The sequence below is a fragment of the Varanus komodoensis genome, unplaced genomic scaffold (assembly GCF_004798865.1).
Source record: "Varanus komodoensis strain SLA01 unplaced genomic scaffold, ASM479886v1 scaffold4, whole genome shotgun sequence".
NCBI lineage: Eukaryota > Metazoa > Chordata > Lepidosauria > Squamata > Varanidae > Varanus > Varanus komodoensis.
This window is the reverse complement of record NW_025335941.1, coordinates 48,644,459-48,657,918: the sequence shown is the minus strand read 5'-3', so window position 1 is coordinate 48,657,918 and position 13,460 is coordinate 48,644,459. Positions and strand designations below refer to the sequence as shown.

The 13,460-nt window shown below is 38.7% G+C and overlaps 1 protein-coding gene across 5 annotated transcripts in view; it reads left to right on the top strand.

Annotated features, from left to right (window-relative positions):
• IFT88 (intraflagellar transport 88) overlaps nt 1-13,460 on the top strand; it is a 51,537-nt gene that overhangs the window by 15,760 nt on the left and 22,317 nt on the right. For 4 of the 5 annotated variants that reach the window (XM_044441666.1, XM_044441667.1, XM_044441665.1 and 1 more), the window contains 7 exons: nt 364-434; nt 1,704-1,790; nt 2,450-2,549; nt 9,550-9,636; nt 11,694-11,880; nt 12,873-12,981; nt 13,120-13,270. In XM_044441666.1, coding sequence (XP_044297601.1) covers nt 364-434; nt 1,704-1,790; nt 2,450-2,549; nt 9,550-9,636; nt 11,694-11,880; nt 12,873-12,981; nt 13,120-13,270 — 792 coding nt within the window. The remainder of the gene's footprint in view (nt 1-363; nt 435-1,703; nt 1,791-2,449; nt 2,550-9,549; nt 9,637-11,693; nt 11,881-12,872; nt 12,982-13,119; nt 13,271-13,460) is intronic. The other variant, XM_044441668.1, reaches the window with a different exon arrangement.

Sequence of the window (13,460 nt, the reverse complement as noted above, 5' to 3'; positions counted from 1 at the left end):
AAACAATGTAGCCTGAGTCTTCCAGTATATTTATACGTAAATGTATCTCAAGGAAGGCATCAGACTAAGGATCCAATTACTTCATTGTTCTGTTACCAACAGTGACTGAACAAGCAGGTACCTCTGAGGAGGCCACTGGCAGGGCTGTTCCTTCCATAAAAACATAACTTTTAAAGAAGGCATCTTCTGTCTGTGGGATGCTGCAAGCTGTAGTCAAATAGCACTAGGTTGAGAGAAGCTGTTTTGAAGGAATTATCTTTTAAGAACTAATACAACATATACTGTGACTTTTAATCAATTTTAATTAGTATATTTGTGTCTGCAAATATCTTTACCTATGATGTATCATTTGACATTATTTAGGATGATCCACATACAAACCTACTGATAGAGGCTATTAAAAATGACAGCTTACGGCAAATGGAGCGTGAAAGGTAACATTGGAAGTTCCTCTAGTTAAGTAATTGCAAAGGACATTCTCTATTCCTTGGGTATATCTAAGGAACTGAACTCTGGTCTAATTTACTGATCTGGTTCAGACAGTGGAACAGACACCATGGGTTACTTAGCCCTCAGGTCACCACTTGCATGCTGTCCTCCATTATGAGTATAGGAGCGCTGGCTGGGGATTGTGTAGTGGAAGAACTCTCACAAAAACCATTTTTTAGGATATTGGGAAGGCTGTGTAGCTCACAAATGAATCCCACCAGCTGGGATTGCATGAAATTCACACCAGGGCAAACCTCAGCTGCAGCTCACTGTGAGCAGATAATCCATGATGGGCTGTCATATCATATGAACTGGTTCACTGATGTTTAAGCAGTGGGCCAGTTCATACTGAATTGTTTAATTCAACATTTGTTGATTTTTTTTCTTTCTTCCCTTTATGGTTATTTTTAATGTTCCTAGTCTAGGCCTTACAGACTCACTGGTAATAGTCAGGCTATTTATACCAGATTTTATCCACCCTTGAATTCTAGTAACATTTTTAGCAAATATGCAAAACTGTTTTCACCCTCTGTTTGTGTCCTCTGTTTTAACTTTCTTTTCAAAGTAAATACCCTAGGAGAGAGTCCGTGTGGGAAGATAGGATTAAAAATTGGGCAACTGAAACCTATAGCAAAACATTGTCATTAGGACTGCTCCTGTTCAGAATGCTTCTAAACATCAGCCAGCAGTCTGTTGTTGCTGAGCGTACTCAGTCTTCATCAGGCTGTGTTGAGCTTCCTCTACCACTGCCTCATGGTGATACTGTTCTTTAAGTTTTTTGGTGGTTTTGCAAACTGTTTCCCTCCCCAAATCTTTTGATACCTCCCTCCTGTATATGGTTGATGCTTCCTTGGTTGTATAAGGCCCCATTCTTGGAGACAAAGTTCTCTAATAGTATTTAGCAGCCTCCAAATATTTTGGTCTTCAGCTCCCATCAGCCTCAGTGGGGGTAATGGTCAGGATTTCTGGGGTGTGTAGTTTGTAGCTGGGGGAGGCTGCAGTGCATAATATATAAATTGCTGTTATTTATACATTGGATGATGTGAATTATAGTCTACAAATTATTAGACTACCCCAGCTTTTAAGATGTCTCAGGATTCTTGGATGTTTTTCTTAATATATATTTTGTGTTATCTGCAAACAAGGTATTATATTCAACCACATTAATGCATGTGATACTTGTTTTTCTGAAATAAACATCTGATGTTTTTAAGGAAAGCTACAGCAGAAAAGTATATCATGACAGCAGCTAAACTAATTGCCCCAGCAATAGAGACTTCCTTTGCTGTAGGCTATGACTGGTAAGCAACATTTTTCAGTTAAGATGTTATTCTCAGATCATTTATTCCAGAATCATCCCATAGAAGTCTATAGTTCCTTGGATATGTCACTCTCTGTTTCTGATATAATTCAACTTTTTAGAATCTCACCCTCCCTAAATTATAAATATCATTTGTCTAATAAGCATATAATGATATCTCTACAAGCAATCAAAAGCAAAGGCTGAAATAAAATGAAACTATTCATATTTCTTTCATTTTGTGTTGGTCCATCAAAGTTCCAAAGCCTGAACCTTAATCCTAGAGACAGTGCAGTGGTGTGGCTCATTTAAGTCACATTTGGTTCATAAATTTATTAGGTGGCTTTTTTCAAGCAAGTATCTCTTGACCTTGCCATCTTTCCACAGTATAGTGATAAAGATTCTGAACCAAAATAAATATTTGTTGCACAATTTGTCAAGGTGTTTAGCAGCCCTTAATGTTAGTCCATCAAGTGATCAGTAAGACTCATTTGATCCTAAGTGTTTGTTAAATATCAAGACTGCAATGCATGTGGACCCTAAAGCCAGTTTGTAGGATTATAACTGAATTTTTAATAATAATTGAGCAGTTGTTTCCTTGATTTGGAGAAGATCAAAGTAACAAAGGATTTCTGCTTTTTTATACTGATTATATTATAGGTGCGTAGAAATAGTCAAAGCTTCCCAGTATGTGGAGTTAGCCAATGACCTGGAAATCAACAAAGCAATTACATATTTGAGGCAAAAAGATTTTAATCAGGTATCGAGTTTCCATAAAATATTATACTGGTATATTTTTGCATAGAAATGTGATAAAATGCAATTGCAGTTACAAACTTTCTTTATAATATACCTCAACAAATTGAGAGCAGCCTGTATTATCATAATGACATGGTTTGCATGCAACAACATTCCATTGGTTTAAAAATGCTGGTGGGCAGGGCATTGATTGGCTGGACTGCCAGGAGGAGGCAGCTTTGGCAGTGTGTACAAATTTGGCACATGGAGGGAGTATTGGGTACTTGCTGTTGCAAGCTAGTTCCTTCCTTTAGGTTCCAAAACTCAAGAAAATCCTTTGAAAATGCAGTTCTTTTATTGAAGATCCACAGTTAACAGAACACTTAGCTCTAAATAGCCTTTTCCCAAAGTGGGAAGGAAAAGCCTCTGCTCATATTCAAAGTTGTATCTAAACTGGAAATTTTCCTTGATCCCTCCCTTTCAGTAAGCCAGCTGGCTTCCACCCCCAGGGGGACTCCTATTGTATTGAGTGTGATGGAGCCCCTCCAGCTGAGCAACTCATCTCTCCTGCCACCACCTCGCAGGGTCATGGACTGAGTCCCTCATATGCTCCCCTTCTCCTCCTGAAAACCCTTCTATCTCTTCAAAAGCAGATAGACTTGCATGCTCTTTATGAGAAACTTCATTAAACAACCTTGAAAAAGCTTGTCCCCCTACTCCTGCACTTCAGAACCTGATGATGACCCCCACTGCGCAACCTGCAATGAGTGAGAGATTGATATCCACTCTACACATTTGAAGCAAAGGAGAAGTGTGAGTGCATGTGTGTGCTTCTCCATAGGTACAGAGGGTGGCGGTGGGAGGTGCACCTTTGTTGCTTCTGCAGAGCAGCTGTGCTACTCTAATGAGTAGATAGTGGCTCTGCAGTAGTGCAGAAAGAAGAAAAGCGGTAGCCAGCTATAGTCACGCCCAAGGGAGGGAGGGCCAATGGAGAAGAGGCAGGCAGGATTCATGCACACTGGGATTGATTCCCAGCTGTGGGGGCTGATGGGATATGTGCCACCATTTGTAGGGAAGATGGAGAGTTTATTTATTTAAAGTTTTATATGCCATCCAATACTAAAAAGTCTCTGAATGGCTTACAAAAAATAAACCAAAAACCAAAGCAACTATATACAACAAACAGGACACAAGGTGGTGTACCATGATTCATAGAAACTGCATGGCTTGGTTTAAAGCTATGTGTGAACATAGCCATTCTGTCCCCATAACAACCCTGTCAGACAGGTTAGGATGAGAATTTGTGACTGGTCCAGTTTAGCCTATAGAACTTCATAGCCAAGTGAGGTTTTTAACCTCTGTTTCCCCAGTCCTGGTCTATCATGCTCCACTAAGGACTTTGCCATGATGGTGTGCTTGTGTCCCTCTTTGGAGATGTCTGAAGTTATAGCAGGTGGTCCATGGGATAAGCTTTATTGTGCTTCTAGACTTGTTTCTGACTACTGAAATACTAGAGTGCACTCACACCTACCCTTGCTAGCAATAAATGATAACACAATGAAATAAAAAATAAGCTGCCATTGTTGCATTCTTGCAGTATTTAGCATGTAAGAAGTTGTTGATTTATTACCTGACAGTATTGGACAGTCAGTTGCCTGGAGTGCTAGGCTGGATAGATAGAAATGGTTTATGCAATATGTCTGTCCTACATGTTTCTCTTCTAATCATATATTTGATTTGTTGGTGTTGAGATTAGTTTATCTCTGTGTTTTCAAAGTGTTCCTTTTCCTTTCCTTTAATTATTCCTTCCCTTTTTTCATTCTGTCTCTCACATTTTGTTTGGTGTTGTAAGTATGAAGAGGTAGGTATAATACAAATTTATTACAGCTAGAATTTTGCATAATTTAATGTGGGGTTCCAAGCTTACAAAGAATCAACAATACTTAATGATGGAATGTGCACAGGCAGGCAAATAATTAGGAACTTGCTGCATTTTCTTTTCATGTCTAGCAATCCAAAAGCAAACAGTAACTATTAGTGGAGAATCATCAGGTTGGCAGTGGTGACGAGCGGGGTCCCCCAGGGCTCAGTCCTGGGACCCATTCTGTTCACTCTTTTCATCAATGACCTGGAAGAGGGGGTGACAAGTCTGCTGATCACATTTGCAGATGATACTAAAATGGGGGCGGTGGGTACAGTTGAGGAGCAAGTACTCCAGATCCTAAAGGATCTGGACAGACTATGGAAGCAGTCCAGGGACAACAGGATGTGGATAAGTGTAAGGTCTTGCACTTGGGACATAGGAATAGGTGTCATAACTACAGGTTAGGGGACAAGTGGTTGGAGAGCAGCACTTGTAAGAAGGATCTTGGGGTGCTGTCGACTACATGCTAAACATGAGTCAGCAGTATGATGCCCTCTTTTTAATGGAATTTTAGCCCTAGATTAGGGTTAGGGGTGTGCACTAGGGTAGGGTTAGAAAAATGAGGGGTCCTGGCGTGAGTTTGATGGTTGAAATATGTTTAGAATGGGCAGAAAAGATGAGTAGCTGTGCAGAAAAAGCTACTCAAGGAAAGCTTTTTCAAAATTGCCCTTTTCAGTGGTATTTTACCCCTATATTAGGGTTAGGGGAGTGCACCAGGGTAGGGTTAGTTCACGCTTGTGCTGATGAGTTTATGGCACGTGTGCCACAGTGGTCATGTTGAGCTCTCTCTGTTGGCCCGCAAGCCAAATCGCCCCAGCAGCTGAGCATCGAATTGCAGTGCACATAGGGGCCATGTGCATGCTTGGAAAGGAGTAACGGTGCCAGGTGATGATGTCACAAGCCGTGACTCATTCGAACTTTCGCAAGGCCGGTCAGTCCGCTGCCAAGGATACATATATATTTGCTTGGACTGACTGTGTGTTGTTTTTTCTAAACTAAAATCTCAGTTTTCAGGTTTTATTGTAGTGTTGGCACTTTGCGATAAATAAGTGGGTGTTGGGTGTCAGTTTGGGCACTTGGTCTCTAAAAGGTTCGCCATTACTGCCTTAGGTTGTACATGCATTGCCATATTTTTACAGCTGCTTTGTTTCAATTATGTTGCTTTATCTGACTATCAGCCTAGTGTGACCTGCTGTAACTCAGACTGTGGTGTATTGCTTCATTCTTGATGCTTTTCATTATTCTGAATCTGAAGGAAATCATACAATTCAAAATTGTTAGGAAGCCATAGAAGTACCAAACGTAGAAAGCCATACCAAAACTGTTCTTTGACATGGTTTAGCTTTAGGTTTGACTCTCAACACATATTTTTCAGCCATAGTTATTAACTCTTGTTAAGAAATTTGTTTAAATACTTCATTATTACCAAACAAGAAGTGTTCCCATTCTGTCCAAGGATAATTTTACATAATGCCTAAAAACGATGACTATTGCTTCAGTGTATAGCAAGAAAAAACTGTAAGTACATCACAATATATAACAGTGTATACACATGTTTTCTCTTTTGGCTATTGAGTGGTATAGAAATGAAATAAATTAATATGCACGCACAGTTTTCTTTCAAACCAAGAGTATCTGTTTGGGACGGGGCAGGCAACATGGGACCATCCTGCTGTTGTTGGATTGCAATTCCCATCAGCCAGCTCTAGCTCACATAGCAAACAGAAAAGAAATGGAAGTTATAATCCAGCAATATCTGAAGGGCCACACACTGGCCATTCCTGGTGCAGGGAAATCATCTGATATGCTTAAAATTATTGATCGTCATGCATAATTCTTAGCTTTTAAAGAGTACAATTAATTTACCTGAGGGGTAGCCAACAATACAAGACATACTGGCTACTTTAAACATAAGACTATAATATGTCTTAGCATCACAGAAAGATGACTTGGGTTCATGCATTTTCCTTTCTCTGCTTCTTCAGTGTGGTTTCGAGGAGATCAGAAGCTTTCATTTTTCTTTTCAATCTGTTTTATCATTATGTTCAGTCTGGGACAAATTGTGGTTACTTTTAACTATTATACATTCAAATATGAAACCTAATTTACATATACCACATTTCCTGGTTCAGACAAATCAATAAACTTCATTTAGTAGAAAATAGGAGTGAGTGTTTTTGGTCTCATGGCTGAGCCAGAGAACAAGAATAGACTGCTGAACATAACACTAAATTATTGCTTAAGCACTGCATCCAACAAGTCAGTGGGGAAAAATGGTTGATGCCAGGTTTATTCCTCAGCTGTAGCTGTAAGTCTGAAACTAATTCTTTTTAAAGCAGCATGCGTTTCAATTTGTGTTTTGTTATTTGCTCAAGAACTCTGCAAGATTGCTCTTATTTTGAAGGGAAGAGTTCTAGCTCAGTGGGACAGCAAAAAGTCCTGGGTTCAGTCCCTGCCATCTCCAGATAGGCTTGGAAAAGACCCTTGTCCGGAAGCCTAGAGAATTTCTGCAGTCAGTATTGACAATAAAGAGCTTGATGGAACAATGGTCTGAAGGTTTCCCTGTGTTACTTGCATTTCATTGTTAACAAATTTAGATTGAAAACTGTGACTTACCTAAGACTGAGTTGGTATTTCAACCTATGGCAGTATCTACTAGAATGTAACTAGCTACTGACTTGATATGATGGTTTAAAGTGTTTTAATAGATTTTTACATGCCTGTCTTTGTTGTCATACATGTTTAGAAAAAGTATGATAAAAAATCAAGATATACAATATTCTGCAGCCTTGGGCTTCCAAATACTCTAAATACTGCTTTTCAAATCCATCAGTTTTTTTCCTTCCTTCTAAAATCAATAGCTTCTGTAGATAATTCATTATAATGAGAAAAATATTCTGCTGTAGTGGTAGTGTGCACTTCCTAAGTGGTTTGCTGGGGAGCAATAAACTTGAGTCAGTTCCATGTGCTTTGCATATGCCCTCTTTTGCACCTCATAAATTAAGACAGTAATGCACTTTGTGCTGGAAACTGTAAAACTAAAATACACTCCAGCATTCTTGGCTTGCTGCTCTAAGGTACATTCACTTTATAATAAGTAACTGAAATTTTGTGCTTCATAAACTTCAGCACAGGGGAGAGCAGGGCCTAGTGAATTGTAACAAGTATTTTTATACTGTAGAAAAAGTAAGTCTAATAAATATTCAAGTTGTCACATAAAGAAAAGAAAGGTGCTACTTACAATGCTAAAATGCAATTGCTGAAGCACATATGAATATTATTAGGGTATTACCCCATACTCTAGAAAAAATGCTGTATTTTTTTACAATAGAATTGTGTTACTTTAATTTCTCTTTCATGTATCAACATCATTAAAAGCTTGAGTGTAATCCTATGGGAATGCCAGAACACTATGGGCATCCTATGAAGGGTGGGAGGAACAGTTGCCTTTCGTTCTGCAAAGCAGCCAGCCTGCTGATTCTGGTTGTCTAACTAAAGCATTTCTGAGCAGGAGACGAAAGTTAAGACACCATAATTATACCTCATATCTTGGTGGCACTGGACTCTTTCCCCTCTGTTTCTCTGGGGTCATTTTTGTAACCTTGGAGAGGCAGCTGTCATGGTTCTTTTTCATGCCGGCTGTGACATAAAGGGGGGAACTCCAAGATGTCAGAGAAGCAACTCCAAAAAACAGCAACAACAATCCTGTGACCCTCTAGATGTTCCACACATAACAGAAGCAGGGGGTAGGGTTGCTGCAGAAAACCGTGCACACAAAAGCACTTACTTTGCCGGCATGGGCCTCGGATTGGTGGTGGTCACCGGCACGGGCCTCAGATCGGCAGTGGTTGCCGCCACACTGCTGTGCCATTACGGGCCTCGGATTGGCAGTGGCTGTGATGCAAGTGATGGAGCCACAGCAGAGGCATTCAAGAGCCACATGCGGCTCTGGAGCTGTGGGTTGCCGACCCCTGCACTATACTAATGACCTGGTTTGCATGGTATGACAGCCCATGCCAGTTAGTTGTACATGGCAGCTAATGTAGTGTTTGTGTTGTGCATACATAGACTGCTTTCTACACGGTGGCTTATTCTTCCTGAATGAGCTGAGTGTTTGAATCCCAGTGGCTTGTTGTCTGAACCCAGGTTGCTGGAATTGGCTACAGAGCCACATAGCAAGAGTAATGAAAACCCCTGTTCCTCTTAACAGTTACGCTTAGTTACTGTTCCTCCATCAATGCTGCAACTGCACTTTTGGCTCCCTGAAAATTGACATAATTATAGAGGTATTAGTCTTTACCAAGTTCACAGGAGTATCCAGAATGTCAATGCAGTTACTCTTTTGGCACTCTTGGCCTAATGAATCTGTTTTTTCTTTAACTATTATTTGCCCTCTGTTCCTTCACAACTGACTTGTAAATTGTGAAAATAATCTTACCTTGTGAATTTCCTTGTAGATTGCCTCATTCATTTTAGGGCTCCATTTGATAGCTGAAATATACAAAGAAATTGACAATGCAAGGCAGCTTAGTAGAGAGCAATAATAGCACATTTTTAAAAGATTGGTGTCCTTTTTTTAATTACCTCAATTGTACATTATTAAGTCAGTGCATGTCCACTTGTTCTGTTATTTTCTTATTCGTTTTTACTTCCAGTTATTGATGCAGTATACCTACAAATGTACACATCTCTAACTTGTATTTGAAGATCCCAGTATACTAGCACTCTTAGTACGTATCTACATTAGACCAGTTTTATACCTTTTATCATGGCTTGCCCTCAAACCATCCTGAGAACCATAGTTTTTTAAGTTTACTTCAAAATGTCTATTCTGTCACCCTCTCACAAAACTATTGGGAACACTGTAGGTTAGATATCCCCCATTGTATTTACTTTGAAGTTAGTTCCTGGCTCCAATCTAGTATCTTTGGCATACTTAAATCTTAATATTGCCAGTGCTTGATGTTGCACTAGCTGAGTTGTCTCTGTGTCCTATTCTAAGCATAGAAAAGTATTTCGTGAATTACATGAATTATTTTACACTATATATTGCATGAATTATTTTACAATATTAATAACTTTATTTTATTATTTCTAGGCTGTGGAGACTTTAAAGATGTTTGAAAAAAAAGATAGCAGAGTTAAAAGTGCAGCTGCAACCAATCTTTCATTTCTTTATTTCTTGGTGAGTGACTGCAGAGGGGGCGGGGTTACTTAATCTAAGCCTGAAGGTATGTAGGCTTTTGCTCTTGCCATATATTTCATCTCAAATTTAATGAAGGTATGTTGGGAAGATATATTCAAGGTAACTGTTTTATATATTTAATTTCAGTTAGTTAATATCTGGAAAATAGCACACTTGAAATTCATAAATTTTTTCTAGTGTCCTAATTTAAAGCTAGGATTCATTGAATATCAGTTTCTGATAAGTCAATGGTGCAAAATTCCAGGAGCTAAACTAGTCTGTATCAATAACTTAGAGCGAACAACAAGTTGGAAACTTAGAGATTCTCTTTTGTTGTTGAAACTGGAATAACAGGAGTTTTTCCACACAGCATTATTATCAGATACCATGAACAGACTGAGGGAGGAAAAGAGAGAGTCTTTCCATCATCCCCTGTTGAATCTTATTTCTATCTATCTGTCTGTCTGTCTGTCTGTCTGTCTGTCTGTCTGTTTATTTATTTGGAACATTTATATGCTGCCCCATTCGCATAATAAGCCATTAGTGCTAGGAAGGGGGAAACCAGATTTTTGCCTAACACCCATTTTGCCTTTTCCATCCCATTCTTCCTATGAAAGTATAATTTGAACGAAAGATCACATCTTAAGTGAAATGAAAGGTTTGAAGCAGAAGGCACCACTGTATTGGACAAATTTATGGAAGATAATGCTATTAGTGGGTACTAGTTCAGTGTCAGAGGCAGTATAGCAGTTGCTGGGGGACTTTGGCAGAAGAGTGCCCAAGTTCCCACTCATTATCCTGCTTGTGGATTCCCATGGGCAGCTGAATGGCCATTATGTGGGCAGAATGCTGGGCTAGATGGACCCTTAGTCTTACCCAGCAAGGCTCTTAATGTTTATCAGCCATGCCATGCAATCATTGGTGCTGAATATGGAGCTACTTACGCTAAACCATAGCCTTATGTTTAGACAATATGAATTTGGTGATTATCTTGGCGACAAGAGCCATGATGCATAGAGGAAGAGAAAGTCTATGCGATTGCTGCTTCTGTAAGTGCTGTTTATCTCCCTACTTGCCATCCTACTGAGAGAGAAATACTATTGTTTGTATAAGTTTTATTGACTTTGCCCTATAAAATCACTTTGACTTTGTACAGTACATATAAGCCCTCCAGCATAATAGCTAGAGAAATGGTATGATTTTCTGTAATGTAGCCAGTCCTCCGCTCTGCTTATAGGTTGTAATACAACATCTATTTAAGCAGTACAACCCAAGATTTTACTCCTGCCTCTTAAACACTGCTTATCTAGGGCTAAAACTAGAAAGGCATGATCTAACATTTTTTCTTTGTTTCAAACCCACCATGGGAAGCCTGATCTGGATTGGACCTGAGCTACCTGGAGAGTTTGTTTGTTTTAATGTTTCTATTTACATTCTTCATCTGCCATTATCTCCCCATCCCAAATGTCTATTAGCAGCAGGGTAAGAGAGACAGGTACAATAGCTTCACCCCAGCTGTATTTTACTTAAGAAAGGAAAGTGTAGATCTGATCATGGATCTCCCAGTTACAGCTAATTTGGCTGTGGCTAGAAAAACATTTGGAATGCAGATGTTAAGCTTTTTTCACAGATGATTTTTTTTTAGTTGGAATGCTTTTATTTCTCAAACAAAAAAAAAATCATGCCTACTATGTTCTCTAGAAGAGGGACCAAACTAGCACAGGATGGATTTTCAGAACTGGATTTCTTCCATTTCTAAATGTTTAAATCAATTGTACAGCTGTGCCAGCAAAGTACTTCAGATTACAAAATATCCTAAGCAAAGTATAGCCAAAGCTTTGTGTAGTAATCTTAACAGATGATTTGGATTTTAAAAAATAACGGTAGAATGTTAAAACGAAATACGACAAACATGTTCTCATTGTGTGTGTGCACAGCATACAAACTTTCTCTAACTACAATATAGTTTTAAAAATATAGTTTTAAAAAGAGGTGAGTTCCAAAGCATGAGACAAGGAACTGTTTCATAAGTCATTCGTATTCTGTGTTTAATTCAGGAAAATGAACTTACACAGGCAAGCAACTATGCAGATTTAGCAGTCAATTCAGATAGATACAACCCAGCTGCTCTCACAAATAAAGGAAATACCATTTTTGCAAATGGAGACTATGAGAAGGCAGCTGAGTTTTATAAGGAATCTCTAAGGAATGATTCTTCATGCACTGAAGCACTTTATAACATTGGTAAGTCAAACTTATATAATTGTTTCTTTCCAAAATCCCTCTGTGTACCCCAATGTTGGGGTAGAGGTCTTGTCTAAGCAGGCTTCATCCATACATATGATATTTGGTGCATTGAAATTTGGTGATTTGATGCTTATAATTTATTATTGTTAACTGGTTAGAGGAGCCCTGTCTGTTCATAGAAACATATGTGACCAATTTGCTTCCTGAGGCACTTTGTGGAACTGAAAAAGTGCAAGTTACTTGCTGGCTAAAAGTAGTTCATTCTTGTTGTTGACATAAAGGCATTTTGTTTATATCAGAAGCCGAGTTTAAGGGACTGCTTGGCCACCATGATCCACACCCAAAGTGTATCTTAAGATTTAATGTTAAGATTTCCTGCCATAGAAGAATTTTAGTAGTGATATTTGTGGAAGCATACAAGTAGGTACTGAGTCAGGGTAGTGGCAAGAGCATCAGAAGAGCCCTTTCTGGAAATATACATGACCCACTGGTTCCAGTCAGTGACTTGGGGTTCAGCTGTTCCAACTAAGCTCTGCATAGCTCCCTAACTAAAGGTTTGTCTACATATCCTGCATATGTAGAGCTTTGTTTGTTCAGTGGAGGCTAAGGTCAAATGTATTCCATCCCACAGGTAATCTGAGGGAAAATGTTTATTGCTCTCCATCATGCTCCTTTTTAACCATGCATATCAACAGAATTCAATCTGCCTTGAATGCCTTTTTTTGTCAAATAAGTAACATAAATTTGGACTGCCATGGCACATCAGAGTGGCATATATATTGCTCAGGCTGCCAATTTCTTACTATTTGTTTTGTGCCATTTAACTAATTTGTTGCAGTGTTTGATTCAGTGGGAAAGAACCATTTGAAAAAATCTTTCTATATTCTGGCTTACTTACTTCTCTTACCCATAACAACTTTGTTCTTGAATTTCTGCTATTCCTTCTTGTAATTCTACTGAAGTTTTCAATTTTGCTGACTTTTCTTTAGGTTTAACATATAAAAAGCTGAACAGGTTAGACGAAGCATTGGATTCTTTCTTGAAGCTTCATGCTATCCTTCGAAATAGTGCCCAGGTTCTCTTCCAAATAGCAAGCATGTATCTTTTCAACCAATATGTAGCACAGTATATGTTTGTGTAAAAATGGTTTTTGAATTCCCACATGTTGGTGAGTCAAACAAATTCATCAGCTATGTATCAAAACATGAGAAGTTTCCTTAACTGATGATACTTCAGATATGAATTAATGGAAGATCCTAATCAGGCCATTGAGTGGCTTATGCAACTCATCAGTGTGGTTCCAACAGATTCACATGCATTAGCGAAGCTTGGGGAACTCTATGATAACGAAGGGGATAAGTCTCAAGCTTTTCAATATTACTACGAGGTATGTGTTATTTAAATTGCCCATATTTTAGACTGGACTTAACGTCAAGGGAAAACCTTTACCTTTACCTTTACCTATGTGTTATTTAAATTGCCCATATTCTAGCATAGCATAGAAAGAAAATGGCATTCAAATGGATATTGTAAAATGCCAAGAGTTAATAAAATTTGAACATTTTGTCACTAATGTA